This window comes from Canis lupus, chromosome 18, assembly GCF_011100685.1.
Source record: "Canis lupus familiaris isolate Mischka breed German Shepherd chromosome 18, alternate assembly UU_Cfam_GSD_1.0, whole genome shotgun sequence".
NCBI classification, from domain to species: domain Eukaryota; kingdom Metazoa; phylum Chordata; class Mammalia; order Carnivora; family Canidae; genus Canis; species Canis lupus.
The window spans coordinates 17,271,993-17,298,948 of record NC_049239.1 but is presented as its reverse complement, the minus strand read 5'-3'; the positions used below and the strand labels follow the sequence as shown (position 1 = coordinate 17,298,948).

The following is a 26,956-nucleotide window of genomic DNA, read 5'->3' as shown; positions in this document are numbered from 1 at the left end:
AGCTCCGCCCCCTCGCTCCGGCCCCGCCCCCGCTCCGCCCCTGCCGCCCCGCCGGGCCGCTCGGGGCGCAGTGGGCGGTCCCTCCGTGTCAGCAGGGCCGTTTCCGGGAGGCGGGGCTCGGGCCCCATTTCCTGTGTCCTCCCGGCGCCGGCGCTCGGGCTGAGGCGGGATCCGCGGCTCCCCGCCTCGCGCGCCAGGCCCAGCGCAGCGCCCCGGCCCCAGGGCAGCATGGGCGGCGCCCGGGACGTGGGCTGGGTGGCGGCGGGCCTGGTCCTCGGGGCCGGTGCCTGCTACTACATTTACAAGCTGGCGCGGGGCCGGCGGCGAGGCGCCCGCGGGCTTCGGCTGCGCCCCTCGCGCTCGGCAGGTGAGGCCACGGGGTGCCCGGCAGGTGGCCGGGGCGGGGGGCGGGGGCGGGGGCACGGACGACGGCCCCCTCGCTGGGGCTCTGAGCTGCCGCCTGCGTCCACCTCGTCCAAAATCCCGGGGTAAAAACGCCCGGATTTTCCTGGCTGAGGGCGGCGTCCCCGCGGAGGATTGGGTGGTTTCTCAGAAGCGCGTGGGTTGCCCCTCAGGGTCAGGACCCGCCGCGGAAGGTGCGGTGGTGCCTGCGGCCGCCCCTGAGGAAGGAGGGCGGGGGCCCCGCCGCGGCGCGGAGGCCCGGGGACTCCCTGCGGTTCGGTTACGAGGTTGCGGAGGTCCCGGGGCCGCGGATGGAAGCAGCTGCCCGCGCGGGGAGCTGGGGGCGCCCCCCCCGCGACCCCCCGCGACCCAGCGCCGGGGTGGTTGCTGCCCCAAAGCCGGTGGTGCATCGGGATTCCGAGGATTTGCTGGGTGTTCTAGGATAGTGCGGGTCACGGATGCCAACCAAGAAACTCCTCCCTACAAATGGAGGAAAGAACTAAAGCTTTATTGTTGAATAAGCGCGACTCCAGATTGCCGTGCCCATCACAGGCGATCAGCTGATGGGATTGAGAAGACACACGTGTCTTCACTTCGTGTATCTGGCGGATAAAGTCTGTTTCGTGTCATCTCTGCATGTTCTGAAGATAAACAGGAACTTGTCCTCAAGAGGGCTTGACAGCACCATTCACACAGAGTCCATCCTAAATTCGCTGGTAATCGGGGTGGCTATCGCTGTTAGCTAATTGCCTTGATCCAGAGGAAAATAAGACTTCTCGGGATCTTTATGATGAGCAGGTGGTTACCACGTGGAGCCAGGCGCCAAGGCTAAACTTAGGGGTCTGCGCTCCATCTTTTGATGTTTACATTTCACATAGATGACCCCAAAAGCCCCTAAGAATGACTTTCTTACATGTAAACTGGCAAGACGGTTACTTAGCTTTTTAAAAGTCATTTGGGGCACCTGAGTGGCTCGGTGGTGGAGCGCCTGCCTTCAGCTCAGGTCATGACCCCGGGGTCCTGTGATCAAGTCCCCCATGGGGCTCCCTGCATGGAGCCTGCTTCTCCCTCTGCGTGTTCCTCTGCCTCTCTCTCTCTGTTTCTCGTGAATAAATAAAATATTTTTTTAAATGCCATTTATATCAAAGAGAGGATTTACAGTTCTGGCTGACGTTTGAACAACAGGGGTTTAAACTGTGCAGGTTTACTTACACGAGATTTTTTTTTTCAATAAATATATGCACAGTTCTGTAAGTGTATTTTCCTTATGTTTTTCTTAGCATTGCCTTTTCTCTAGTTTATTTTATTGTAAGAATACCGTATATAAGACATATACCAAATATGTTAATTGTTTTCAGTAAGGCTTCCAGTTAATGGCAGGCTCTTACTCAAGTTTGGGGGGAGTCCCAAGTTACACATGGATTTTTCAGCTGCTCAGAGGTTGGCACCCCTAACCCCTTGTTGTTCAAGGGTCGACTGTGTAAGTTTACTCAAGGAAATACTCTAAGAAAACAGAGTGAGGAAAAAGTCTGTTTTCCCTTTTGTCACAAAAAGCAATTTTCAAAACAAGATTTTTATTTACCTTTACTTACAAAGCCTAATTTGTTGTCTTTGTGTGAGAGATTTCTGGGTTCGGGTACCTTCTTGCTTATACTGACTCAACCTTGTGAACACTGACAGAGTCTTATTCTTAAGCTTAATTTTACCAGTTTAAGTTACGTTAGGTCAGGCATCCTACAAAGAGGCTGCTCCTGGTCCCCTCTTCCTGAAGCTGCACACCTTTATCTTGGAAGACTTGACAAGTACCCTTTTTTGCAGCAGCATCCGTAGATTTCAGAAGATGATCTTTTTTGTTTTAATTGAGATATACTTGGCATATAACATTGTATTAGTGACATACAACATAATGATTTGATATATGTTTATGTGTTTATTTGATATCAGTATATATAAGGTAAATATATTTGGTTGGATTCGATCCAAGTATTTGTACATATTGCAGAATGATCACCACAGTAAGTTCAGGTGACATGCCTCACCTCACATAGTTCCAGGTTTTTTGTTGCTGGTGATGAAAACTTTTAAGCTTTACTCTCTCAGCAACTTTAAGGTATACAAGACAGTGTTACTTGCTGATTGTCACCAAGCTGTGCATTACATCCCTAAGACTTATTTATCTTAAGCTAAGTCCATACTTCTCACCACCTTCAACCATTTTACACTCCCTCTTCACTTGCCTCCCGGCAACCCCAGTCAGTCTGTTATCTGTATTTGAGTTCGGTTTTTTTTCATTTTCTTTCTTTTTTTTTTTAGATTTTACAGGTAAGTGAAATTATGTAGTGTTTATTTTTCTTTCCTGTCTGACTTGTTTCGCTTAGAATAATGCCCTCAGAGTCCACCCCCCATGTTGTTGCAAATGATAGGATATCCTTCTTTTTTGGGGCTATATATATACACACATAGACACACACAACACACACACACACACACACACACTACATTTTCTTCATCTATCAGTGAGGTTGTTTCTGTGTCTTAGCTATTATAAATACTGCTGCAATGAGCATGGGGATGCCTATGTCTTTTCAATTTTTCTTCAAATAAATACCCAGAAGCAGAATTGCTAGATCGTGTGGTAGATCTATTTTTTGAGAAACCTCCATACTGTCCAGTGGCTGCACCAATTTACATTCCCACCAGCAGTGCAGCAGGGTTCCCTTTTCTCCACGTCCTCACCAATGCTTGTTATCTCTTATCTTTTTGATACTAGCCATTCTGACAGATGTGAGGTGATAACCTCATTGTGATTTCGATATGCATTTTATACATGATTACCGATGTTAAGCACTATTTCATGTATCTGTTGGCCATTTATATGTCTTTGGAAAAAATAGCTATTCAGATTCTCTGCTTATTAATGATTATTTGGGTGGGTTTTTTTCTGTTGAGTTGCATGAGTTCTTTATATATTTTGGATATTAACTGCCTATCAGATATATGGGAAAAATTTCTCCCATAGGTAGCCTTTTCATTTTATTGATGATTTCCTTTGCTGTGCAGAGGTTTTAAATTTGATATAGTCCACTTGTTTATTTTTGTTGCTTTTGGTTTTGGTGTCAAATCTAAAAAATCCCGCAAAGACCTTTGTCAAGGAGTTTGATGGTTTGAAATCGTATGTTCAAGGCTTTGGTATGAGTTGGTTTTTGTATATGATCTAAGATGGTGATCCAGTTTTTTTGTTTTTTGTTTTGTTTTTTTTTTACATGTGGCTCTCCAGTTTTCCCAGCACCATTTACTGAAGAAACTGTCTTTTCCCCATTGTATTTCTTCAGCTTTGCCATAAATTAATTGATAATACTTGTATAGGTTTATTTCTGTGCTATCCCTTCCATTGATCTGTGTGTCTGTTTTTATGCCAATACCCTACAGTTTTAATTACTGTAGCTTTGTCATGTATTTTGAAATCAGGGAGCATAATGCCTCCAGCTTTGTTCTCAAGATTGCTTCGGCCATTTGGGGTCTTTTGTCGTTCCATACAAATTTTAGGATGGTTTGATCTATTTCTGTGAAAATGCCATTGGGATTTTGATAGGGATTGCATTGGATCTCTAAGTTGCTTTGGGTAATATGGACATTTTAATAATATTCTTCCAATCCATGAGTATGAATAACTTACCATTTATTTGTGTCTTTAATTTCTTTCATCAGTGTCACAGTTTTCATTGTACAGGTCTGTACACCACCTTGGTTAAATTAATTCCTAGGTATTTTGTTCTCTTTGATGTAATTGTAAATGGAATTGTGGGGCGGCCTGGGTGGCTCAGTGGTTTGGCACTGCCTTCAGCTCAGGACGTGATCCTGGAGGCCCGGGATCGAGTCCCACCTTGGGCTCCCTGCATGGAGCCTGCTTCTTCCTCTGCCTGTGTCTCTGCCTCTCTTTCTCTGTGTCTCTCATGAATGGATTAATGGAATCTTTAAATAAATAAATGGAATTGTTTTTCTTAATTTCTCCTTCTGATGGTATGTCATTAGTGTATAGAAATGCAACTCACTTTCTTATATTGAGTTTGTATTCTGCAGCTTTGCTGAACCTGTTTATTCTCAGCTTTTTCATGGAGTTTTGAGGGCTTTCACTACCTAATATAATGTCATTTGCAGAGAATTTTACTTTTTCCTTTTTGATGTGGATGTTTGTTATCTCTCTCTTGCCTAAATGCTCTAGCCAAGACTTCCAGTACTATGTTGACTAGAAGTGATGAGAGAGGACATCCTTGTCCTGTTCTTGATTTTAGAGGAAAATCTTTCCAGTTTTTCACCATTGAGTATGATGTTAGCTGTGGGTTTGTCCTTTATGGCCTTTAGTATATTGAGGGACATTCCCTCTGCATCCTCTTAGTTGAGAGTTTTTACCATGAATGGATGTTGGATATTGTCAAATGCTTTTTCTACATCTGTTGAGAATATCACCTGATGTTTATCCTTCATCTCCTTACTGTGGTATATTCTGCTGATTGACTTGCAGCTGTTGAGCCATCTTTGCATCCGAAGGGTACATTCCATTCAATCATGGTGTATGAGGTTTTTAATGTATTGTTGGCTAGCATTTTGAGGCTTTTTACATAGGTATTCATCATGGATATTGGCCTGTAAATTTCTCTCTTATGGTGTCTTTGATTTCGGTATCAGGGTAATACTGGCTTTGTAAAATGAGTTTAGAAGTGTTCCCTTCTCTTCTGTTTTTTTGGAAGAGTTTGAGGATTGGTATCCTTCTTTGTAGAATTTGGTAGAATTTATTAGTGAGGCTCTGGGGTCTTGGACTTTTGTTTGTTGGGAGATTTTTGATTACTGATTAGATCTCCTTACTAGTAATTGGTCTGATCAGGTTGTTTTTTTTTTTTTTTTCAATCAGATTTTTCATTTCTTCAAGTCAGTCTTTGTAGGTTGTATATTTCTAGGAATTTTTCCATATCTTCTAGATTGTCCAATTTGTGGCATATAGTTGTTCCCGATACTCTCTTAAGATCCTTTGTATTTTTGTGTTATCAATTGTAATGTCTCCTTTTTCACCTCTCATTTCATTGAGTCCTCTCTTTTTTTTCTTGGTAAGTGCAGTTAATAGTTTGCCTATTTTGTTCATCTTTTCAGTAAACCAATTCTTAGCTTCATTGATCTTTCTATTTTCTTTCTATTCTATATTTCATTTATTTCTGCTCTGATCTTTGTTCTTTCGTTCCTTCTGACTTTGGGCTTTGTTCTTTTTATGGGTCCTTGAGGTGTAGAGTTAGGTTGTTTATTTGAAATCTTTCTTGTTTCTTTTTTTTTTTTAAAGATTTTATTTATTTATTCATGAAAGACACAGAGAGAGAGGCAGAGACACAAGCAGAGAGAGAAGCAGGCTCCATGCAGAGAGCCTGATGTGGGATTCGATCCCAGGACCACAGGATCACGCCCTGGGCCAAAGGCAGGCACTTAACCACTGAGCCACCCAGGCATCCCTCTTGCTTGTTTCTTAATGTAAGCATTTATCACTGTGTACTTCCATCTTAGAACTGTCTTTGCTTCACTCCATAAGTTTTGGTATGTTGCATTTCTATTTTCATTTGTCTCGATATTTTTTTATTTCTCCTTTGATTTCTTCTGTGACTCACTGATTGTTCAGTAGCATGTTTAATCTCCATATATTTGTGAATTTTCCATTTTTCTTCTTGTTGTTTATTTCTAGTTCACTACCTTATAGTTGAAAAAGATGGATGATATTATTTCAGTTTTCTTAAGCTTATTAAGACTTATTTTGTGACCTACTGTATGATTTGTCATGGAGAATGTCCCATGTGTGCTTAAGAAGAACATCTTATTTTGCTTTTAATAGAATGTTCTGTAAATGCCTGTATCAAGTTCATTTGGTCTAACATATCCAATGTTTCCTTACTGATTTTCTGTCTGGGTGACCTATCCATTGATGAAAGTGAAGTATTGAAGTTTCCTACCATTGTCTTGTAGTCTACTTCTCCTTTTATGTCTGATTATATTTGCTTTATATATTTAGATGCTCCCGTGTTGGGTGCATACATATTTACAAATGTTATATGCTCTTATTGGATTGATCCTTTTATCATTATATAATTATCTTCTTTGTCTCTTATTAGAATCTTTGTTTTAAAATCTATTTTGTCTTGGGGTGCCTGGGCAGCCCAGTTGGTTAGGCGTCTGTCTTCAGCTCAGGTCGTGATTTCAGGGTGCTAGAATCAAGTCCCACATAAGGCTCCCTGCTCAGCGGGTTTCTGCTTCTCCCTCTCTCTCTCTCTATCCCTCCCCCTGCCCATGCTCGTGCTTGCTCCCCGTTCTCTCTCTTAAATAAATAAAATCTTAAAAAATTAAAATAAAATCTATTTTGTCTGATATAAGTATAGCTACCCCAGTTTTTTTATAGTTTGCATTTGCATGGAATATCTTTTTCTCTCCTTTCACTGCACTTTCAGTATGTGTATCCATAAAACTGGAGTGAGTCTCTTGACAGCAGGTAGTTAGTGTTACATTGTGATTTTGAATCAGAATAATTCTTCATCCTCATTTCTGGCACAAAGCTCCTAAAACCTTCAGAATTTTCTAAGTGCTGTGAACAATAAAGGTATCTTTTGTTATGTTAATGGTAACTATTGGAAAGTCCGTTGGGATGGGGTCTTGTAGCCAGGGAGTCAAGCATGTGATTAGAGGGTAATAAACTGTGCTCAGTTTGCAGCGCGTATACTAAAATTAGAGGACAATAAACCTAGTAAGTAAAATTTTCTGAGTTGTGCGAGCTGCTCTAGCAAATTAATTGCAACCACGGTGGAGGCTGGTGAAATCTCTGATCTATACCTAGTTAATCAGAAGCACTGGGGACAACTTGGCCTTGCCCCCTGGCATGCAAAGTGAGGGGAGGGGGGGGGCAGCCTTTGAGGGGCTGAAGCTGGAATCTGTGGGATCTGATGCAGGTGGATCATGTCAAAATTGAGTTGAATTGTAGAACCAGTTGGTGTCCAAGAATTGCTTGGTGCTCTGGAAACACTCACCATATGTTATAATGGGTGACCAGAATCAGAATGTGAATTGGGTCTTGTTTTTTGTTTTTTTGTTGTTGTTGTTTTTGTGTTTTAGTTTTATCCCTTCAGCCACTCTGGACTTTTTGCCTGGAGGATTTACTCCATTTACATTTAAAATAATTTTCAGTAGGCATGAACTAATTGCCACTTTGTTAATTGTTTTGTGGCTATTTTGTAATTCCTTTATTCCTTTCTTCTCTTGCTCTCTTTGGGATTTGATGATAGTGGTAGGTTTAGGTTCCTTTCTCTTTAATGTTTGTTTATCCACCATAGGTTTTTGCTCTGTGGTTACCATGAGGCTTACGTAAAACCTCTCATAACAGTCTGTTTTACATTGATAATAACTAGAGTTTGAGTGCATTCTAAAACTCTACATTTTACTCCCCCCACATACACGTATTTTATATTTCTGATATCACAATTTATAATTCTTTTTGTCTTCTGTATCCCTTAACAGATTATTGTACTGATAGCTATTTTTTACAATGACTTTTAGCGTTCATACTAGATTTATAAGAAAAGTGATTTACCCACCATCATTATACTATTGTGAACTTAACTATGAATTTATCTTTACCAGCAAGATTTACACTTGATTGTGTTTTCCTACTACTAATTAGAACCCTCTTGTTTCAGCCTCAGGAAATTCCTTTAACATTTCTTAAAAGGCCAGACTAGTGGTGCTGAACTCTTTCAGCTCTTGCTTATCTAGAAAATACTTTCTCTCCTTTATTTATGAAAGACAGTTTTGCCAGTTAGAGTATTCTTGTTTGGCAGGGTTTTTTTCTTCCAGCACTTTGAATATACCATGACACTACCCTCTGGCCTGCAGTTTTGGCTAAAAAATTCTGCTCATTCTTATCGTGTAATTTGTTTTTCTCTTGTTGCTTTTTAAGATTTTCTCCTTGTCTTTAACTTTTGACTTTTTAAAAAGATTTGATTTGTTTATTTGAGAGAGAGAGCATGAGTGGAGGAGGGGCAGAGACAGAGGGAGAAGCAGACTCTGCTGTGCGTGGAGCCAGGCATGGGGCTCGATTCTAGGACCCCAAGTTCATGACCTGAACTGAAATCAGGTGCTTAACTGACTGAGCCACCCAGGCTCCCCAACTTTTGACATTTTTATTATAATGTGTCTTGCTTTGGGCCTCTCTGGGTTCCTCTTACTTGAAACTCTCTTTGGTTCCTGGATCTGGATGTCAGTTTCCTTCCCCAGGTTAGAGAAGTTATTTCTTCAAATAAATTTTCTGCCCCTTTCTATTTTCTCCTTCCAGGACCCCTATAATGCGAATGTTGGTTAACTTGATGTTGTTATCCCATAGGTCCGATAAGCTATCTTCACTTTTTTTTTTTTTTAACCTGCTCTAATTGGATGAGTTCTCCTGCCCTATCTTGGAGTTCACTGATCCATTCTTTTGCTTCATCTAGTGTGTTTTTGAATCCCTCTAATAGATTGTTTTTGTTGTTGTTTTCAGCTCAGTTATGATATTTTTCAGCTCTGTGACTTCTCCTTGGTACTTTCGTACATTTTTCTGTCCAGTGCCATGTAGGAAATGAACCTTACTATTCACCTGTTCCCAGCTCTTGATCATCTCTCCAAACTCTGTGATTGTCCAGGCAGTCTGTTTTTAATAGTTGAGGGTGTGCCAAGACCCATCAGTGTCCCAAAGGGGAGGATCTCCTTCAGTGCTTAGACAGAGGCTGATTAGAAGCCAGACCTTCAGGTAGCAGCTTTTAAAGTGTGGAAGTATACCTGTCAGTGAAGACAGAGAGGGGTGTTTGTCTGAACCTTCCGAACTGAGCCCTGGAGTGATGGCTGATTGTGAACTATTTCTTTGCTACCATCCCACTGAACCTGTGAACACAAGCCCTGCTGGCTGCCAGAACCAGGTGGTCAAGGGCATGTCTTGGATAGCATCCACAAAAACAAGGGCTGCTTTCTGGGAGATAATAGCAACCTGGCATGAGGCACAGGGAGAGTGCAAAGGTGGTGCCCATCCAGTTTCCCCATCTTTGGAGAGTATTGCTGTCCATCCCTTGATGTTTGTTAAAATAGAAGCCTGCCCTTCACGCTGCCTCGCAGTTATGAAGATAAGCAAAGAGGCCTCAGTCTATGCCTCTGCTGGCCCCAGGGGGTTAGCTGTGCTTCACATGTGCAAGCCCTTTAAAAACTGTCTCTCAGTTTGTTGTAGCCTGGGGGGGTCTAGTGGATGCAAGACTTGTTGGCTTTCAAAGCTAGATGTTGGAAGTCCATATCTCAGGTAGAAGTCTTAAAAGCTGGAACACGGGATGTGGGGTCCAAAGCCCTTTCTCCTCAGGGAGAAGCTGGAGCTGTGAGTTTCCTCCTGCTGGTGTGTTGCTGCAGTGAGGCTGGTGTTTATGGCAAGATTGTGTTTCATCTTCTTCTACCAGTTTTAGTGTGGGTTTTTTTTTTTTTTTCCTCATTTCTAGATTTCTTTCAGAGGGAATTACTCTCTATGTAGCTATAGATTCAGTGTGTCTGGGTGAGGAGGTCAGTTCAGGATTTTCTTGTGTCACCATCTCAAACCAGAGCCAAGTGATTTTTTTTTTTAATTTTTTTTTTTTGGTCTTCAACTTAAATTGTAATTCCTTACTGCTAAGACTGTTTGAGAGCACTGAAAAAGATGGAAATAGTCGCAAATTCATTTATTTAACAACCTGATACCAAAACCTGATAAGGAGAACATGAAAAAACTATAAATCTGTCTCAATTATGAATAAGATATAATGATTTCAGTAAAATATTAGCAAATCAAATCCATCAGGGCATTAAAGTAGTGATGCACGAGGCCAAGTGGATGCATAAGGAAGATTCATATTGGGAAATATAATAATGTAATTTATAGCATTAATAGATTAAAAGTAAAAACACATGACCTCATAATAAAAGGACATTTGAATATTATTCTTTCTGATAAACTTTTTTGTTATTTTTATACATTACAAAGTGATCCCCATGATAACTCTAGTTACTGTCTGTCATAAAAAATTATTACAATACTATTGATGACTTTCCCTGTGCTTCCTATACATTCCCATGATCTATTTATTTTATAACTGGATGTTTGTACCTCTTAATCTCCTGCACCCAAATCCCTCCCACTTCTGGTAACCAACAGTTTGTTTCTTGTATCTATGAGTCTGTTTCTGGTTTTTGTTTTGTTTGTTCCACCTATAAGTGAAGTCGTGTGGTATTTGTTTTCCTCTAACTCATTTCACTTAGCATAAGACCCTCGAGGTCCATCCATGTTGTTGCAAATGGCAAAATTTCACTTATTTTTATGGCTGAATGATATTCCATTGTGTATATATACTACTACTTTTTTAAATATTTTATTTATTTTATTTATTCATGAGAGACAGAGAGAGAGAGAGGCAGAGACACAGGCAGAGGGAGAAGCAGGCTCCGTGCAGGGAGCCCGACGTGGGACTTGATCCCAGGTCTCCAGGATCATGCCCTGGGCTGAAGGTAGTGCTAAACTGCTGAGCTACCCGGGCTGCCCCATACTACTACTTCTTTACCTATTCATTTATCAGTGGACACTTAGATTGCTTCCACACCTTGGCTATTATAAAAAATGCTGCAAGAAAGGAGTACGTGTATTTCTTTTTTTTTTTTTTTTAATTTTTATTTATGATAGTCACAGAGAGAGAAATAGAGAGAGGCAGAGACATAGGCAGAGGGAGAAGCAGGCTCCATGCACAGGGAGCCCGATGTGGGATTTGATCCCGGGTCTCCAGGATCGTGCCCTGGGCCAAAGGCAGGCGCCAAACTGCTGCGCCACCCAGGGATCCCGAAGTACGTGTATTTCTATTCAAATTAATGTTTCCATTTTCTCCAGATAAATAACCCAGAAGTGGAATTGCTGGATCCTATGGTAATTGTATTTTTAGATTTTTGAGGACTCTCCAGACTGTTGTGTATAGCGGCTGCACCAGTTTACATTCCCACCAGCAATGCATGAGGGTCCCCTTATCACTACATCCTCACCAACCTTGTTATTATTTGTGGTTTTGGTAATGGCCAGTCTGGCAGGTGTGAGGTGATAGCTCACTGTGGTTTTGATTTGCATTTCCCTGATGATTAGTGATTTTGAGCAGCTCTTCATGGACCTGCTGGCCATCTGTATGTCTGCTTTGAAAAAATGCCTATTCAAGTAGTCTGCCCACTTTTTAATCCAGTTTTTTGTTTTCTGCCACATATATGTGTACCAAATTACACTTGAAAGATGCATAGGCACCTTTGGAACCAGTTACAAGTCTTAGATCGACTCCTTTCCTTTTTTTTTTTTTTTAATAGCTGAGAAAGCTGAGACCCCTAAGAGATTGAGTGACTTGCCTGCACTTTGTATTTTCCTTTCTCTGGTTTTTGCTACTAACTACATGTGTGGCTTCAGGCAAATCCTTAAACAATCCTGCCTTCAGTTCCCTGGTGTGTAAAAAGAGAAATTTGGATGAACACCCCCCCCCCCATATTCTTTCCATTCTAAAAATCTGTTTTTGTCATTGTTTCACTTTTCAAATCTCTTGGGAGTGAAATATTGCTTTATAAAGTGCAAATGAGGCAGGTAATGGATTCAGGAGTAAAAGCATAGTCCAGAGGCCCTAAGTATAAAACTTAGGAGTGAGAAAAAGCTGGTTTTTCGGCTTTTAAATTTCCTGAACAGGTTTCTTATTTGGCTTTCTCAGGAGGACATAGCACTTACTGTTTCCCACAATCTGAATACTTGTCCCTTTCCGTCATATTTGTCGGTGATTCATCTTTAAGCAGTATACTTAATTATCTTCATTACGGGAGTAATATGTAATTATTGTAAAAAAATAAAGTGCTCATAAGCACAGGGTAGAAAATAAGTCATTCATAATCCAATGCCCAAAGATAACCACCTTTAATAATTCAGTATTTGAAAAAAAGAAGCATGGCTCAGGTCTTGATCTCTGGGTCCTGAGATCTCTGGCTCTCCCTCATCCCGCCATGGGCTCTCTCACTCAGATACGTAATCTGATTAGATAGATAGATAGATAGATAGATAGATAGATAGATAGATAGATAGATAGGAAAGAAAGAGAGAGAAAGAAAGAAAGAAAAAAGAAAAGACTAAGAAAAGGCGCAGCTGTGACATATAGCACCCACTGTTGTAAGCCGCCCTCCCCAGGCAGTGTTCTGTGGACGGTGCATTGTCTAACATGTAATCCTAGTTTCATTTCTCAGGAATCCTGTTCTATGTTTATAACACAATGATGGGGTTATAAAATTGTTTCTGTTTTTCCTGTGGTAATTTCTGTAAATAGGTTTTTTTCCCTCAAAAGTAAAGCTATAAATTCTAAGTAGTGACTTAGAATTGACCAGTGACCAGAAGTGATCAGATCCAGCATTTGACTGCTCTAGCATTTACTCAAAATGAAAGCGTTGCTTTTCTCTCTGCCCCCAACAGGACTGTTATTCTAAAAAAAAAAAAAAAAAAAAAACTGTTATTGTCATCACACCATGTTCACGTCAACCAAACAAAAACGCCACCCTACCAACATGACTACTCTCATGGAGTTCTCTCCAGCCTGAACACTGTGATCAGAAAAAGTCCATTTAATGCAAATCCATTTCCTTAATGAAAAACTGTGCCTCCAGGCAAGTGTTCCCTTGGATGCAAGTACCTGGTCTTTATTTTTTTTTTTTTTTTAAATTTTTATTTATTTATGATAGTCACACAGAGAGAGCGAGAGAGGCAGAGACACAGGCAGAGGGAGAAACAGGCTCCATGCACCAGGAGCCCGATGTGGGATTCGATCCCGGGTCTCCAGGATCGCGCCCTGGGCCAAAGGCAGGCGCTAAACCGCTGCGCCACCCAGGGATCCCAGTACCTGGTCTTTAAAATAGACAGAAAATGCTCAAGCATTGCAGTGCCTTACTGAGAGAGAAGTACCAAGTGACCATTGGCTCATTACTTTCTTTTTTTTTTTTTTTTTTTTTTTTTTTTTAAATAGGCTCCATGCTGAGCATGAAGCCCAATGTGGGGCTTGAACTCACAACCCTGAGTCAAATGCTTAATCAACTGAGCCACCCAGGTGCCCCCGCTGGCTGATTTCTTAATGTCCATAAGCCTTGGACATAATAATAATAAGTCCATAAATTGTAAATTGAGAATTATAAAAAATATCTTCCTCCAGAGGTTACTTGAAGATCAAACAAGATAAAACATATGAAGTGCTTAAAACTGTGCCTGGCATCAGAGTGCATTCGATACTGTTTAAAAAAAAAATTTTTTTTTAGGGACACCTGGGTGGCTCAGCAGCTGAGCACCTCCCTTAGGCCCAGGGTGTGGTCCTGGAGTTCAGGATCGAGTCCCATATCGGGCTCCCTGCATGGAGCCTGCTTCTCCCTCTGCCTGTGTCTCTGCCTCTGTGTGTCTCTCATGAATAAATAAATAAAAATTTTAGGGGCACCTGGGTGGCTCAGTTGGTGAAGTGTCTGACTTTAGCTCAGGTCATGATCTCAGGGTCCTGGGGTCAAGTCTCTATATGAGGCTCAGCAGGGAGTCTGCTTCTCCCTCTGCCCGTCCTCACCCTGCTCATGCTCTCTCTCTCTTTCTCTCTCTCAAATGAAGTCTTTAAAGAAAAAAAAAAACATTTAGGGGGACCTGGGTGGCTCAGTCAGTTAAGTGTCAGACTGGATTTCAGCTCAGGTCCAGATCTCGGGGTCATGAGATCAAGCCTCATGTCAGGCTCCTCCTCCCTCTTCACCCTAACCCCCGCTCATACACTTATGCACTCTCTTAAAAAAAAATTTTTTTTAATTTTTTTAATCTCATATTGATTTTAAATAACTTTGTTCTTTTGCAGAAGACTTAACCAATGGTTCATACGATGATGTCCTAAATGTTGACCAGCTCCAGAAACTCCTCTACCTGCTTGAGTCAACTGATGATCCTGTAATTATTGAAAGAGCTTTGGTCACTCTGGGTAACAATGCAGCCTTTTCAGCTAACCAAGTAAGTACCTAGTTTCAGAATGGGCGCCTCCTGTGTAACTCCTTACATAGTAGCAGTTAATTGTGACCCTGGTGAGGTACTTAATCCCAGAGCCTCGCTCTCATCATCTATATGGTTTGGGGATGTGTAGCTACAGCATAATGTCTGTTTACTTCTGAAAAGCACAGCCAAATAGGGACATGAGTGTTACTGGGATTCTAGATCCTTATGAGGTTGGTCACAGGCATCACATGTGTGGTAAGTGTTATCTGCTCCCCACTTAGCATTGCATGGCCTTTTTAATTCTTGAAAATTCAGCAAGCATTACTGACAGCATTGCTAACATCAAGTACATACTTTTCGTGGTATGTAGGTCTTGGGGGCGTGGTTCTGATGCTGGGCCCTGGGCCCTGGGCCACTGACAACCACTAAGCATGTAGACAGCTTCTACCAGTAGAGTCTTAACGCCAAGTCTATGCTTCCTTTTCCCCATTATCCCCATGGAGAAAAAGTCAGAAAAAAATGTGTAATGATTTTTAGTTAATGCCTTTCGCTGACTTTGTCATGGAAACAAAATGAGGTTGAATTTATACTCTGTTTCAAATACTTTCCAGTGTGGCAAGGCTTACAGTATAAGCTCTTGAGGTTTATAGGGGAATTTAAAGAATATCTGTTGATTACTCGTATTCTTTCAGTTGCAAGTGACAGAACCCTTCTTAAATTATTTTAAACCCAAAAGGGAAAATACTGAGCTCAGTTAACTTGTACATCCAAGCATAGCACTGGCTTTGGGCACAAGTGAAGACAGTTTAAGGTTGCTGAGAGCATTACCAGGGCTCGCTCTCCCGCCATCTCTTGGCTCTTGCTTATCCCTGTGTCTTTTTTTTTTTAAGATTTTATTTATTATTCACAAGGATAGAAGCATAGACACAGGCAGAGGGAGAAGCAGGCTCCACACAGGGAGCCCAATGTGGGACTTGATCCTGGATCTCCAGGATCATGCCCTGGGCCGAAGGCAGGCGCTAAACCACTGAGCCACCCAGGGATCCCTATCCCTGTGTCTTTTGATGTCCTGGTTTTTTGTCTCTCTGGCCACAGAGAAGTTTTCATTACAGGGATAGAAAGAAAGCCGCTGGCCTCCAGAGCTATTTCTGATGCCATAGTTTTAATATCCCTCTGAAACAAACTGTAGTGGGAGTGGATCCACACAGCCACTGTTCCAACGAGTGCTTTCTTGGGTGATGGGGGTCAGTACTCCCTTGTCAGAAATCATAGTACCTTGATCTGCTTTAATAGGATAGTCAAAAAACGGTTAGATTTCTAGTGATCACAGGGATGCCCAGGTGGCTCAGTGGTTGAGTGGCTACCTTTAGCCCAGGGTGAGATCCTGGAGTCCCGGGATCCAGCCCCACATCGGGCTCCCTGCAGGGAGCCCTGCTTCTCCTCCCTCTGCCTGTGTCTCTGCCTCTTTCTGTGTCTCTTGTGAATAAATAAATAAAATCTTAAAAAAAAAAATTTCTAGTGATCACAAATTCTCAGGAAGAGCCCAACTTGCACAGCAGAGGTGTTTTTTGTTTTTTCGTCCTAATGCTGAGCCCACTCTTTTTTTTTTTTTTTTTTTAATTTTTATTTATTTATGATAGTCACAGAGAGAGAGAGAGACGCAGAGACACAGGCAGAGGGAGAAGCAGGCTCCATGCACCGGGAGCCCGATGTGGGATTCGATCCTGGGTCTCCAGGATCGCGCCCTGGGCCAAAGGCAGGCGCCAAACCGCTGCGCCACCCAGGGATCCCTGAGCCCACTCTTGATGGTAGAGTTTGGGGCTGTTGGTAAAGAGCAGATGACACCATGATACTCTTTCATTCTTTTTCTCATAGAAGGGCATGTTTTGTTTTGACAGAAGTAATTTTCAGCTTATTTTTCTTGTAAGAATTAAAATATCATCCACTGTTGGGGCCAAAGGCACAGAGTAGCATAGTCTTGCAACCAATTGTGAGAAATCCCCAGATTATTTTTTCTTGGAAAATTTGGGCATCATTTCCCAGATTGTGTAGAACTCTAATTCTTCAAGATGTTAATAGGGGTTTCCTCTCCCCTACACACACACACAGACACACACACACACACACACACACACTGAAAAATGACCCTTTCTTTTGTGTATACTTCATGGAAAAGCTCTTGGAGATCCCCAGTGCATAATGGATGCTTCACTATATTAAGTGTCTACACTTACTTTGCCCAGAGTTTCTCTAACTTACTTAACTGTGGAATCTCCTTTTTTTTTTTTTAATGGAACGACTATTACTCTTGAAGGATTTGTATTCCAAAAAATACATTTTAGCAAAACATTATTTTAGTATCCTAATTTTCCAAATGTGCCTATAATAGAAAAGTCATATCTTATTTCAAAGTAAAATCATGTGTTTGCAAATTGCTTTGAGTTCATTTCAGTAGCTGTACAAATCTTCATTGTAGATCTTCAAGTTACAGTTTTTAAATAATTACATATCTTAATTTATTTTCAATCTATTTTCTTTACCTTTAAAATATGGAAAGTAATTTAAAAAAAATAAGAATTACAGATTGTGCATAGGAAAGGTGTTTGCAAAGAGTCATTAATTTGTATCAGTATTTGTGGATGCAAAAAATTTGATGAAGGGGGTGCATATTGAAGTGATGGTCCTGTGTTTTCCCCTCTTAGGTCATTATACGTGAATTGGGTGGTATTCCAATCATTGGAAGCAAAATCAACAATCCCAACCACAGCATTAAAGAGAAAGCTTTAAATGCGTTGAATAACCTGAGCGTGAATGTTGAAAATCAAGTCAAGATAAAGGTAAGTTACCTGAAATCATAAATGGGTAGGTTTACTATAAATGAAAGGGAAAACCATAGTGTTAGCTAAGACCTCCATCACGTCACATAGTTACCTTTTTGTCAACCTAGTGAGAATATTTAAGATCTATTCTTTTAGCACCTTTCAAGTATATAATACAGTCCCCCTGCTATACATTAGATCCCAGAACTTATTCACCTTAAAGCTAGAAGTTTCTACCTTTTGACCAAAATCTCACTATTTCCTTTATTCCTCAGCCCCTGGCAACCACCATGCCACTCTTGTTTCTGTGAGTTGACCTTTTTTAGATTCCACATATAGGTGCCATCTTCAGTATTGTCTTCCTGTCTTATTTCACTTAGCCGAATACCCTCATGGTCCATCCATTTGTTGCTAATGACAAAATGTCCTTCCTTTTCATTCCCGAATGATTTTCTGTTGTATATACAGACCACATTCGCTTTATTTATTCATCTGTCAACACAAGTTGTTTAATCCCTTTTGCTTTTCTGCCATTACTCTGGTTTCTATGGTAACGTGGAATCTTTGGGGTTTTTTTTTTTAACCTAATACTGGCTTATGGGACAATTGGTCATTAGCATTTTATATTAGGAAACTTTTCTTATCGCTTAGAATTTCTGGTGGAGTTTTCAGTTAGGTGAATAGTGATTATCTGAGACATAATTTACCAAGCTGGAAAGATCCTGGCCAGAAATAGAAAGCAGTTTCAGAAACTTTTCCATCACGGTGCATTTAGTTCTAGCGTGTCTGAAATAGGAGTGGTACCGGCATTGCATTACGTTTTGCCAGTGGCAGTTACAACATCAGGAAGGAGCACTTCATTCAGATGTACCCAGGTAAATAAGAAAATTGGGCCAAAGACAATTTTGCCTCTGCTTACTTTTGATAGAACTAACCCTAGAAAAAAATTGTTTCACTTTGATCACCCTATTCTTTACTTCTAACATGATGCAGCCCCTAGACCGTGTTGTGAATGTGTTTACCGTGATGCAAGATGGCCAGACAGGTCTCCCTGGCATCCTCGTGTGTCCACACCAGCTGACACAGAAAGGAAGCCTGAGATGGGAGACCCCCCACAATTGAGAGACCACTGGTGTTGGGAGCATGGTCTCTGGAATTGGACATCACTTCCCTACTCGCTGGCTTGATTATTGATCTAAGTTCTTTGAGGACTTGTCTTTGTCTGTCAAATGGCCATTAACAACACCTACCTCACTAGAGCTATGTTACGGAGTAGGTGAGGCGTATTTGTAAAATGCTCGCACATTGCCTGGTATTAACAAAGGTAGCTCAAAAAAAAAATTTTTACCAAAGTTGGAGGGCTGGAAAGCCATCTTTTCTGAGGACCCAGCCTCCCCCTGAACAACAGCCCTTCTCTGCCGTGCAGAAAAGTTACTGCTTCAAAGATGAATTTTTAGAGATTCTAAGATGCTCACTCCCTCCCCCCTCCCAGGTATACATCAATCAAGTCTGTAAGGATGTCCTCTCTGGTCCCCTGGACTCTGCCGTGCAGCTGGCTGGGCTGAGACTATTAACAAACATGACCGTGACCAACGACCACCAGCACATGCTTACTGATTACGTCACAGACCTGTTCCACGTGTTGCTTACGGGGGATGGAAGCACCAAGGTACGAATGAAGCAGTTATGACTTGAAAGAGAGCTTATTAAGAGCTTATTGCATCAAGCTTATTAAGAGAGGATTAAATTTCTGAGTCCCCTGTCTTAAGTTAGTATCCCTTAAAAAAAAAGAGTAAGTTCAGTTAACATTTATTAAAAGCCTTTTCATGAGCTTAAGAAAGTAGATTATTTTTATTCCCAAGTATGCGTTTCAAAATTCGTTTGTGAAAATGTGCTGTTTCATTTATCAGTAGATTGTCATTTGTTTGCTTTTCTGAAAATCGGTTTACCTTTTACTGACATGATGTAGTGGGCTTCCCCCACCATCACCAGGTTGAATTATACATGATTGATTAAAAGGAATCTTTGAGAGATAATGCTGGTTAATTGAATTTTTTGCTCACCTTGCAGTTAGAAACATTTTTTTGATTTAGCCATTATTTGCTGAAAAATCTTTTGAAAACCACTTTTAAGTTAATAATGGATGTCTGGGTGGTTGATTTTGATCAGTTATACAGAGGTAGAAGGCAACAGAGATTGACCTATTTAAATAGGATCTCAGGAGACATCCCGTGAAAGTAAACCTCTCATATTTGTGGGCATTTTTCTCAAATGCCATTTTTTAAGAAATAGCATAAAAACATAGCATAAATAGCATAAAGGTAGGGCAGCCCAGGTGGCTCAGTAGTTTAACACCACCTTCAGCCCAGGGTGATCCTGGAGACCGGGGATCAAGTCCCACATCGGGCTCCCTGCATGGAGCCTGCTTCTGCCTCTGCCTGTGTCTCTGCCTCTGTGTGTGTGTGTCTCTCTCATGAATTAAAAAAAATTAAAAAAAAAAAAAAAAACCGAAGATAGAGTAATCAAAGGCTCTGATTAGTTGGGTTGATCATCAGTGTTTTATTATATTGGTCGCTGTTCTCTGGCACAATTGAGAGAAAAATGCACAAGCATTTTCAAAGGACCAAATGTAAAGCCCTACTCCAAATATTCAACATCAATGAAGTTATTTCTATAGATCTCAAATGGGATTCCAAGACAGCCTCACTGTAGCCCTATTAAAATTTGTTCTGGCCTTTCCTCATTTCCAGTAACCAGAGTTCCTTAGATCTGTTCTAAAGCATACCCAAAGGCATTCAGAATTAAATGTAATAATATTCTTAGCAATATTTTCGAAATATGCTCCATCCATAGGCAATTTCTAAAATGCACACACCCATCAACATCTCTTTTTCCAGTAGAACAAAGTAACTTCCAGCCTTTGAGGCCTCAAGGAACCCCTTCCCTCTACCTTAGAGTGTTGCAAATACAGGACAGATCTCTCCTCTGCCTATGTCTGCAGCAGCTCTACCCAAAACTTCAGGAAGAACAAGGAGTTCCAAGCCAGGCGAGTCTGGCCTTGGAGCTGTATAGATCTGTCTCAGACATGGTCTGTGTTTTAATATATTTTATGTCTTTTTAGAAGATGACTCTCACCACAATAGTATGTTCTATTTTTGGTTTGTTTTTCCATTCCACTGCCTAGTACAGCATTTCTGGGATAGAAACGTTGCTTTTTTGGTCTGTCTGGGAACCTGACCACCAATTATAACATTGTCCACAAAAAATAAGTGTAAATTTCCAACCTGCAAAGGAACTTTTGGATAGTAATCCATTTGTGAGAAAATGTACCCATTTTAGATATTTTCTCAGTAAATTACCACCAAAATTGATTTTTTAGAAATCTTATTTTTATTAAGAGAGCTCACCTTACCATAACCATCCTTTGGGTACAACACTGATTCCTAACCAAATACAAATAATGGAAGATTAACGCAGATAATTCTTGTTAAATCTGCACTGAGAGCAAAGAAAACCAGTGGCTTAAAAGAAATGTCGTGGAGTCACCACAAGATGGCACATGTGATAAGAGAAAAAGAGAGGACTTAACATGGTTCAAACCAGAATACCGACAGGTATCCCCCCACCCCCATCTGAAAGTAGGGCATTCCTAGGAAACATTTCCTGAGCCAAAATGGTGTGAAGTGGAGCAGTGCTTACCGGTAGTTTATATGGAAAATTTTTTGAGCATTCAACACACACCTCCCCGCCCCCCAACCTCTCTCAGACTTTTCTGATAGCTTGGAACCTATCTTGCTAACCGATGCACAAATTAAATCAAGATAGCACAGATGTTCACAGACACAGTTCAAAGCTCTGGCTGCCCAATGCTGAGTGTAGTTTCTGGACTGCGCATTGCCCCTGTTAACGCTTGCTGCAAAACAAACACCCAGCGCTGTGGTTTTTTCTTTTCTTTTTCTTTTTTTTTTTTTTTTTTTTTTTTTGTAAAAACGAAAATCCTCTGGATTTCTTTCGGGTAGTGGAAACAGGTACCAATAATGTAGGTCTTCTATAAAAAGCGAAGTGATGTAATGCAAACATTTGAAAAGCAAGGGACACCTGCAGCTATTTAATCTGTAATTGTGCTCTGTAAATTATTTTCTCATGGTTCACTCCCTTCCAGAGCCTAGCAACGTGGAATTTTAATTCAGGCTGCTAACTAGCTGTTACTATTCCCTGGTTATAAACTTGCCCTCGTTGGCCACTCAGGCCTTATGGATTCTGACCTCAGACTTATTTCCTAGGTTTGGGACCTTCCTGTTTCAGAACTCCTGTTTTCTTAATAAAACATCACTGACAGTGGGGACAAGTGTTTATTCCTAAAACTTATGCTTATTGTTGCTGGTGGCCAGTCAGGCCAGACCTGATCTGTGTAACGGTCAAAAGTTCTTTCCTCTGTTACCTTAAGAGGCTAGAATTTATAAAGGATGTCTATTTGAAAAACATAAACACGGTCCCTACCTACACAAGAAACTGTTACCAGTAGTTTCTGCTGAGGGGGCGGGACAGGCAGACAGGATGGTGGCTTTTATTTTGATCCTTGTTTCCCTCTGCAGTTTGAAATTTATCATGGCCATGTATTTATTAAAAAAAAAAAAAAAGTTTAAATGGCTGATAAAAAAATTTAAGCAAAGCCTTTTATCCTCCTTAACAAATTAGTATATACGGGATCCCTGGGTGGCACAGCGGTTTGGCCCCTGCCTTTGGCCCAGGGCGCGATCCTGGAGAGCCGGGATCGAATCCCACATTGGGCTCCCGGTGCATGGAGCCTGCTTCTCCCTCTGCCTGTGTCTCTGCCTCTCTCTCTCTGTAGGACTATAATTAATTAATTAATTAATAAATATAAATAAACTCATAAATAAATAAATAAACTATCATAAATAAATAAATAAATACAAACAAACAAACATGACCCAAGGAATATGTGAGATACAGTATAGGTGTATAAAAAGACCATAAAGAAAAATAACAAAACTTAAGTGGTCGTTTTGGTCATGGAAATAGGGGGGCAATTTCCTTTTCCTTTGTGCTTTTCTATCACTTTTGAAAAATGTTCTGTAGGAGGGCCGCCTGGGTGGTTCTGTTGATTAAGCATCCAACTCTTGATCTCAGGGTCATGAGTTCAAGCCCCACACTGGGGCTACTTAAAAATAAATTTAAAAATAATGGGACGCCTGGGTGGCTCAGTGGTTGAGCATCTGCCTTTGGCAGGGTGTATCCTGGGATTGAGTCCCACATCAGGCTCCCTGCATGGAACCTGCTTCCCCCTCTGCCTGTGTCTCTGTTTCTCTGCCTCTCTCTGTCTCTCATGAGTAAATAAAATCTTTTATTAAAAAATTTTTATTTTTTAAAGATAAAAAAATATCTTTTTATTTAAAAATAAAATATTTTTAAAACATCTTTTTAAAATGAATAAATAAAATCTTTTTAAAAATAAAATCTTTTTAAAAATGTTCTATCGGAAATACACAAGACCTTTGTATTAAAAAGTTTTCTGAAATAAAGGTCTGGGTTCCTTTCCAGGTCTAGTAGAAAGCACATCTGTCCCTCCTCGCTTCTCAGTTTGTGTAATTTCAGGTATCTTGTATAAAGTACAGCTTTATATGACCTTCGTCTCTAAACAGGAATTCAGTTTAAATGTTATGACAGCAGTCTCCCCAACCCCTTATCCATGGTTTCACTTTCCGTGGTTTGTTACCTGCTGTCAGCCGCAGCTGGGATGCAGTGATCCTTCTGGCTTACTGTCAGAGGGTCAGAAGTGCCTAGTGCCATGTTACAACATGTGTCATTCACCTCCCTTCATTTCGTCACGTAGGCATTTTGTCATCTCGTAAGAAAGGTGAGTATAGAAAAATAAGATGTTTTCAGAGAGTGCTCCCTTCAGCAGCACGTATACTAAATAGTATTGGATATTTCAAGACTGTATTTATTTATATAACTTTTTTTATTAATCTCATACTGTGCCTCATGTATAAATTAAACTTTATCATAGGTATGTATGTATAGGAAAAGACATAGTGTATGTGGGGCTGGATATTATCCACGGTTTTAGGCATGTTCTGGGGGTCTTGGGATGTATCCCCTGCAGATGAGGGGGGCTACTGCACTGACTGATTATAAGTGAAAGGAATGCAGATATTTTAGCTAGTCAGCTCTAAGTTAACATTTGTTGCCAATTATTTATGTCACTGCCTAAAGGATTTTAAAACATTTTTCACATTAAAAAAAGATAAGCTCAAAGGTTCATAGTAACCTACTAAAAAGTAAAGAGCCATATTTTTATCTAGTCTTGGTAACCAGGCTGTTCCAAAATTTCCATACTTTAAATAGAAATAAACTGAGCTTTGAGAGATTCCTTTTTTTGTTCCAAAGATCATATTTCACTTACCAGTAATTGTAATAAAGATCATTTATGTAACCTACATTAAGATTATTACCACGGGTTAGGGGTGAGGCAGGTGGACATTGAGATACTCACCATTTTCTCCTTTAATAATGTAGCTGGAAATTTAGTTTCAATAACCCTGCTGTGTGCCAGGTGTTGTAGAGGAGAGGGCTCCATGGGGTAGAGAATTTGAGCCAGACCGTGAAGCCCAGGCAGGACTTTGAAGCGTGGACACGCTAAGAGGACAGGGTGCCGGGGAGAGCAAATCCATGCTCGCTGGTCTGAAATAAACCCGTATGATTCTTATTTCAGGTTCAAGTTTTGAAACTGCTTGTGAATTTGTCTGAAAATCCAGCCATGACAGAGGTACTACTTGGTGCCCAAGTAAGTAGCTCACATACTTGTTTTATAAGTATACAAAAATAAATGGATTTGGACAGACAGATATAGAAAGATTTATCCCAAAATGTTAACAGACTATCAGTGAGGAGCACAGGGGGGTTTGTTGTTGTAGTTTTGGTTCTTTTTGTCTACACAAATTTCCTAAATTGTCTGTAACGAACATATTTTAAAGAATCATTTTGGGAAAGTCTTCCCTAGCAACAATAAATTATAATTGTTCTGTTGATCCATTTTGGGCCACACGTATGTGACCACACCTTTTCCCTTTGACGTGTTCGCATGTGTCTTCCACGTCTGCTCAGACACTAGTCTACTGATGGATGTGCCACACGCTGAGCCGAATGCCAGGACACACCAGTGAGCACACATGACACAGTGCTGGGCCTCACAGAACTTATGAAAAGAGACAAAAAAAATATGTAACAAACGAACACAATAATTAAAAGCTGTGATAAGTGTTTTTGAAGAAAGCGAAGGTGGTACTGACACAGAACAGGCCTCTACTCCTGTGAAGGTGGGACCTGCTGGATTGAGCTGCTCGTCCTGGCGCCCCAGCCCTGCGCCCACACAGGACAGCTCTGGGGGATCCATGATCCCCAGGGAGACTAGGAGGGCCTTAAAAAGGATGTGGGTATTTTTCCAAATGACTGCCTTCTAGCACTCCCAAGAGAATCCTATTTTTAGCTAAAACAGTGAGACCTTTTTTCCATTAGTGTATAGTGTAGGGGTGCCTCATATTTTACATTTAGATTAGAGGATTTTAGGGATAATTTTCTATGACCAGATTTTTTTTAAATGTATTTGATGTAGTTTTAAAATGCAAAAATATACCTGAAGAATATTTTTGTTATTAAAATAATACTCCTGGTTTCCTCTTGCAGGTGGATTCCTCATTCGTTTCCCTTTATGACGGCCACGTGGCAAAGGAGATTCTTCTTCGAGTCCTGACGCTATCTCAGAATATAAACAACTGCCTCGAAAAAGGTTCTTTAGCTGTTCAGCCTACTTTCCCTAAAGGTTCCCTGTTCTTCCTGTTATATGGAGAAGAGTGTGCCCAGAAAATGAGGGCCTTAGCCAAACACCATGATGCAGACGTGAAGGAAAAGGTAACAGTCATACCCAGGTTCTGACTAGTTTTCATCTGCCAGCTGTAGAATCTTAAACAGTAAATACCACATTTCATTATTAACCCAGCTAGAACCTGCCATGGTCTTGTGGCTTATTTTGAGCCAGTTCTGAACCATTTGATCGATACCAAGTGAACTGAAGAGCTTTTTCTGACACCCTTTCTTTTCATTTGCTGTTTGCCAAGTTTACTTCTTCAATTATTTCCTTAATGTGACGCGACAGTTGCCTTATTTACATGTCAGCTAACCTTGCGTCCTTGGAAGTGCTGTGCTGTCACCTGCCTTCACGTGTGACTGGCTGGTTGCTGCAGGGCCGCAGCCGGAGAGCCCCGGTGCTTGAGGCAGGGAGGGCTTCCAGAGTCTGAGGCCAGCAGGCCAGCCCAGCCATACTGCTTCCAAAAGTCTCTTCTCATCATGAGAGTTTATTCTGAGTCCATGTGTCTCCTCGCCCTCACCACTCCCATTCCGTAGGCCAGCCTCTGAAGATGTAGCGTGTGACTCCGTCCATAGGCAACTGGTTAAATCAGTTCTCTCATCTTAAATAAGGAGTCTGAATGTGCTCATGTGGAAAGGCATCCAGGAAATGGCTGGGTTTTTTTTTTTAAATGAAAACTATTTATGCTTATATCCAGAGAGATTGATGTCTGGGAGTGGGATGAAGGAAGGAGCTTTCCTATGTACACCTTCTACCGTTTGAATTTTTTAACTATCAGCATGAATTTTACAATTTTTTAAATAAAAAAGAAAAAACAAGTTTATGTGCTTTCTCTTGATAGTACTTTATTTATTAATATTCATCCATATTTTACTTAGCTTTTTGTATATTTTAATTGTAATCATTGTCACAATAGCTTATGGAATAAAAATATTAATAGATTTCAATTCAGCCAGGTTTTATAATATTCAAGTTCATAACCGTCACCATGCTTAGTATTAGGTAAATCCATATGCAAGCAGCTTTCCTACTCCAGGTATTTAAGGCAAAGCTGTACAAGTACTTTAAACTTCATTTGGATTTCCATAGGAAGTCACAAATCCTCAAACAGAAAAATGTGTATTTTCAGGGTTAGCCTTATACAGAAATCAAACTTGCAAGAAATATTTTTTACAGTAGAAAAAAGATTCCGTATTAAGGTGAAAACATGTTAGTTCCCAGCTGGCTACGGTAGTAATGTGTATATGCTGGCAAGAACACTACTTATGTTTGCATTACTGATAAATAAATGTCCTAATTCCCTGAAAGGCACATTCCTTTATAACGAATGTTTAAATCTGCCTCTTTATGAAAACACAAATGTATGCATGAGTAAAAACTAGGATTTGATGTGCTTCAGCAGCACTGGATTCTAAAACGCCATTTCTTTTCCTCCGTCTTTAGTTTAAGAGATAATCCCAGTTTCTGGGGTTCAGAGCATTGAGTTTGAAATGTCAAAATGTTAGATAAAAGGGGAGTCATTTTTAACTTCCTAAAAAATTACAAAGTCAAAGTGCACAAGGAATTCCTGATCTATGTAGGTCATGGCACATCTTGGCTTTTATTGGGTGGGATTCCCCCCGCAATGAGTGATCCGACCCTCTGGTCAAGGAAGAACCAACCTCTGGGTGTCCATCACTTACTACAGGAGGAAGGGACTGTCCGTAAGATCTCACAGGTTCGAATGGGTGCTGGCTAACTGGAGAGCAAAATGAAACTGATCAGGTAAGACCAAGTAAA

General features: G+C 40.7%; 1 protein-coding gene across 1 annotated transcript; it reads left to right on the top strand.

The window, feature by feature from the left end:
* Positions 1-148: 148 nt before the first annotated feature.
* Positions 149-26,000, top strand: ARMC10 (armadillo repeat containing 10). The gene is made up of 6 exons (XM_038562807.1): positions 149-367; positions 14,340-14,488; positions 17,173-17,307; positions 18,782-18,958; positions 24,026-24,097; positions 24,997-26,000. The coding sequence occupies exons 1-6, from the start codon at positions 229-231 to the stop codon at positions 25,243-25,245; spliced, it is 921 nt and encodes a 306-aa protein (XP_038418735.1). The 5' UTR covers positions 149-228; the 3' UTR covers positions 25,246-26,000.
* The last annotated feature ends 956 nt before the right edge of the window (positions 26,001-26,956 follow it).